Raw genomic sequence first — 4,587 nt, forward strand, 5'->3', positions numbered from 1 at the left:
CTTGATTTGTATTATTTTGGATCAAAAGAAAGTAAGCATGTTATGTTGTAATTAGCATATCTGGTAAGTAACATGTTATTTTTTGTTGTGTGATAGTTTTCTTTGCAAAAAGAAATCTAAAAACCCTTTTCTTTTAGAAATTGCCAAAATTTTGGGGTTATCATAAAATGAAATGGAAATTTGAATTTTTTTTTCTGCCCATTGTGCATTTCATTAATTTCAATTTGAAATGGAAAATATGAAATTTTTCACAAATGGGTAAAATTCTTTGGTAGAGAGGCTTTTGAAGTTTTATTTGTTTCCTTACAGGTGCACACCCTTGACTAAAGTAAGAGAGACAATGGAAGACATGTCAACTACATAGTGATGGGAATTCACTGTCTTTATCTTATGCTGCCTCACATTGCTTTAAAGTGAAGAAGACAGCTTGAAAACATTGTTCTTCTTACATGAGCGGTGCAGGCACACAGATAGTAATGTATTTGCCTTTAACGTGTCCAAGCTAAAGCTCATGGTTCCACTCATGACAATTCTGCGAATTTCACTGATTTTGTGCTCTGATTTTACAGCTAATGCTACATCACGGTGTACAGGGCAAATCAAGGGTGTGGTTGGATGTATAGTGGAGAGAATCTTGAAAATTAAGAAATTATTCTGTTGCGGTAGACAATTATGAGGTACATAGATATATAGATGAATATATGCAGTGTGTGTGTGTGTGTGTGTGTACTATGTATGTATGTATGTATGTATTATAGATATTGCCACAAAGTTCTTGCTTGGGTGAGTAGCGAGATGGTATGTTGGGTGCCAGAGTATGTGCGTGTGTGTGTATGTTGGCGTGAGGCACTGGGTAGTGGAGGGTTGGCGAGTGACAGTCTACGGGTGAACAGTGGGCAGGAAAGCAGCTCGTCGAGGCTGCCGTACTTGTGTGTGTGTGTGTGTGTGCGTGTATGTGTAGTGCAGGCGGGGCAGGTTTTGTAGGGCACGAAAATTGTTATGAAAGCGAAACGCCTTTGAGAACCAAGACATAACTGATTTTGACAAGGAGGAAAAGTGAAACACGGTAGATTTCTGTTGGCAACAATAATATGAAGTGTCTACAAATAAATAGAAAGTGAAATCACTGTAATTTAGTATGACCATGATGTATTTGTAGTTTTCAATTTAACAAAAATACTTTATATATTGGACGATGGGTTGGATGGCTCTGTGGTAAGGTGCTAGCCTCGTAACCGAGTTGTGAGTTCCATCCCCGCACATGTCTGTTGCTAGCGCCTTCATGTCTCCAGCTCGTCGCCGTTGCAGTATAACGTGCATTAGCGCTCTGTTATCTGGCGTGTAATTTATTATTTACTTATTTATTTATCTATATTTATTAGTATTATTTTCGTGGTGAGTTTAGGGGCTGAGAAAATCTGCGCGTGAAAGTGAAACTCTCCAAGTCTGCATATCACGTGAGGTGAAGTGTTGATTGACAACGTGTAAAAATTTAAGAAACGTCAAAGGAAATTATGTGTTTGGCGGAACACACACACACACACACACACACACACACACACACACACAATAATGTAAGGCAACACTGCGTCCCTAACACCTTTTAAGGTTCCAAGAGAGAGATGAATCCCGTTCCTCCGCGAAGGACACTGGGACCCGTCCTTCGTAAAGGAAGGGAACGGAAAGGCGATGGATCCTTGGTAGCTATCGTTGCCGAAAGAAAAGTATTTATAAGAACTTAACTTGACATGCTATGAATTGAGCTTTTAGTTTTGGTTTGTGTGCTTAATTATTATTATTATTATTATTTTATTTTATTTTATTTTATTCATTTATTTATTTATTTATTTATTTATTTATTTTAGTTTTATTTATTTATTTTTTTTTTTTGTATTGTCAAGGGTTAGTGTTATTCAAGTTTTGTTTTATTGAGAAAGTTACAGCATGTATGAGTTTTGATATTCTATTGGCACAATATTTTTTTTTTTTTCGCCACTTTTTATTCAGGATCCATCCTAAGTGTTTTATCAAAAGAAATCGGTGTGCTGGGAAATGCCTTTCATCTTGGCGCTCGCACTGATCGCGACCGCTAAATGTCAGCAGAAATGATGTAATCCTACTGGACCGGTTGACTGTTGGCCAGAATGTTCAACAAACATGCTATTAATCATGATGGCCGGAGTGCTGTTCACCCTGCAGGCAAGTAGGTCACCGGGTAGGGCCAGTGGCAACAAACTGGATTTTCGATAGTGTAGTAGCGAGTCCAGTCTCAGTCTTTCTGTAAGAGAAGGTTGTGTTCTGCTGTAATTCCAGCAGGGCTTTGATATTCATGTTTCTTGTTGCCTATTTCTTAGGATTCTTCAGAGTCGACACACACACACACACACACACACACACGTATTAGATATTTTTGTCAGAGTGAATAAACACGCGGGGTGGAGGACCCATTACAAACACCTGACAAAGCGTGTCCAAAGCCATCAGCTACGCAAACCATGGCAATAAAACACTATTAATAATGAGCTCCTTAACCCCGGACACACACCCCTGACAAGGCATCCCAGCTCTTGTCCACAGCCATCTAACACAACCCGTGGCACAGCAGCACAGTAAACATGAGGTAGAAACCTCCTCACCCCGTCACACACGATATCCACCGCCCACAGGTGACCTCCCTTTCATGTTGGCAAGTCTTCCTAGTTCTTGCTCAAAACCACTCAGCTCAGCTCATGGCAATGTTGCGCAGTGAACATCAGTAGTACGTAGGCAGTCTCCTCAACCTGTCACTGACAGCACCCACCCCCAGCGGGCTCAGCTGACACTCGCCTCCTCTCCGGAGGCGCTATGCTGCCTGTGACAAACTCTCCAGCAATAGTCCCGAAATATCGCTGATGTAGCCTAACACCGCGTCCAATGCTGTGTTTTCCTGACTACAGGATTTCATGACTCCTACCGGACTCTTCCGGTAACCGCCTGCAGCGTCAAGACTCAAAGAATTCCTTAATGGTGGACCTGAGTCATCTCTGCCCTCGATAAAAGTCGTCTCCTGTCGCAACCAAGGGGTGTGTGTGTGTGTTGATATATATATATATATATATATATATATATATATATATATATATATATATATATATATATATATATATATATATATATATATATATAACACTGAAAGATTTACTAAAATGATAAGAAAAACATAAGAAAGCAACTTCTAGTAACCTATTGGTCATGCAGCTAGTTATCGTAGGAAATACGAGGAACACACACACACACACACACACACACACACACACACACACAAAGACAATTAAGCAGCCTGCAACAAAGTCGTATTAGGATGCTGGGCATTACAAACTTATCTTAATTCTGTTATAAGCAGTTTGGGAGGAATAGGTAAGAGCGCACACACACACACACACACACACACACACACACACAAATACACACACACACACACTCACACACACGGGCACGGGCACGCACACCCATCATAGTGACACACAAGACTCTGGCATCCCCTCTTTGGCACACTGCCATGGTACACCTTACTTAGCGCTAGGGAGGCTTACATCAGCATCTTATACCCGTGTTGACACTAGGACCAGCCCACCGTCTGCTGTGATAACTGACCCCTAAGCCTCAGGTGCGCGGTGTTCCCGTAGAGGCAGCGGAACTACTTGAAAAGTGTGTAAACGGTGATACTTGTGTGTCAGAAACTGAACACAACAAGTGACAACACGCGGAAGCACACTGAGGGCAATGTGCAGTGTGCGTGTGATGTGAGGATGTTTGTTAAAATAAAGTGCAACGTCACAATGGAAAATCTGAATGCATTCGGGTGTGTTGTGTGTGTTCATTCCTTGTTATTCGTTCATATTTTTATGTTTCAGTGAAGAAAAGTACTCCAACAAGTGTGTTGAACTGAGACCCGCCTCTGCCCTCTGACAGATCAGCGGCAACACAGCGACACTCAGGCCCAAACAGCTGACGAACTTTTCAAGATTCGCTCACCTCTACACTGGCTAAGGCGAAGTAGAGGTCAGGAGGCAGAGTCTTACTGGGTGTAAATAAGGAAATTAAATCAACGGGAACAAGTGGGACAGCAGCAAGAGGAGGAGGAGGAGGAGGAAGAGGAAGCGGCAGAGGACAGTATTTGAGTTCCTTGTCAAAAGGAATCTAAAAGTAGCGCCGGCGGGATGGCCAAGCTTTTGAACATCCTCCTCCAGCGCTCCGACGACTCCATCCCGTGGGGTTTCCGCATCCTGGGAGGGGCAGACTTCCACAAACCTATCACCATCCAACGGGTCAGTGTGTGTATGAGGAGCGGGGGGGGGAGGCGGCGGTTGCTGGATGTGGCTGTGCAATTGCTTACATAGTTGTAGTATACTCTTGTTGTCATGCCTTATCAAATTCTATCCAGCTTGGAGTTGTAAATGTTTCTTGGTTACACCACCACCACATTCAACTTATTCGTGTGTCAATACCTGCGTCTCGGAAGCTAGATTCACATGTGGTGGGGAAAGTCCTCAATCCAAGAGGGAAATGATAAAATCATCCCACTATTTTTTCTTCTCTCTTTCTCTC

The 4,587-nt window shown here is 42.3% G+C and overlaps 1 protein-coding gene across 9 annotated transcripts in view; it reads left to right on the plus strand.

Moving 5' to 3' along the window:
* Nucleotides 1–873: 873 nt before the first annotated feature.
* LOC135108006 (trichohyalin-like) overlaps nucleotides 874–4,587 on the plus strand; it is a 97,669-nt gene continuing 93,955 nt past the window's right edge. For 7 of the 9 annotated variants that reach the window (XM_064018572.1, XM_064018582.1, XM_064018600.1 and 4 more), the window contains exons 1-2: nucleotides 882–929; nucleotides 3,894–4,307. In XM_064018572.1, the coding sequence (XP_063874642.1) occupies nucleotides 4,200–4,307 (108 nt within the window). In that variant the 5' untranslated portion in view covers nucleotides 882–929; nucleotides 3,894–4,199. Of the gene's footprint in view, nucleotides 932–3,893; nucleotides 4,308–4,587 lie in introns of all 9 variants that reach the window. The other 2 variants (XM_064018618.1, XM_064018526.1) reach the window with 2 other exon arrangements.

This window comes from Scylla paramamosain, chromosome 2 (genome assembly GCF_035594125.1).
Source record: "Scylla paramamosain isolate STU-SP2022 chromosome 2, ASM3559412v1, whole genome shotgun sequence".
Classification (NCBI taxonomy): Eukaryota; Metazoa; Arthropoda; class Malacostraca; order Decapoda; family Portunidae; genus Scylla; species Scylla paramamosain.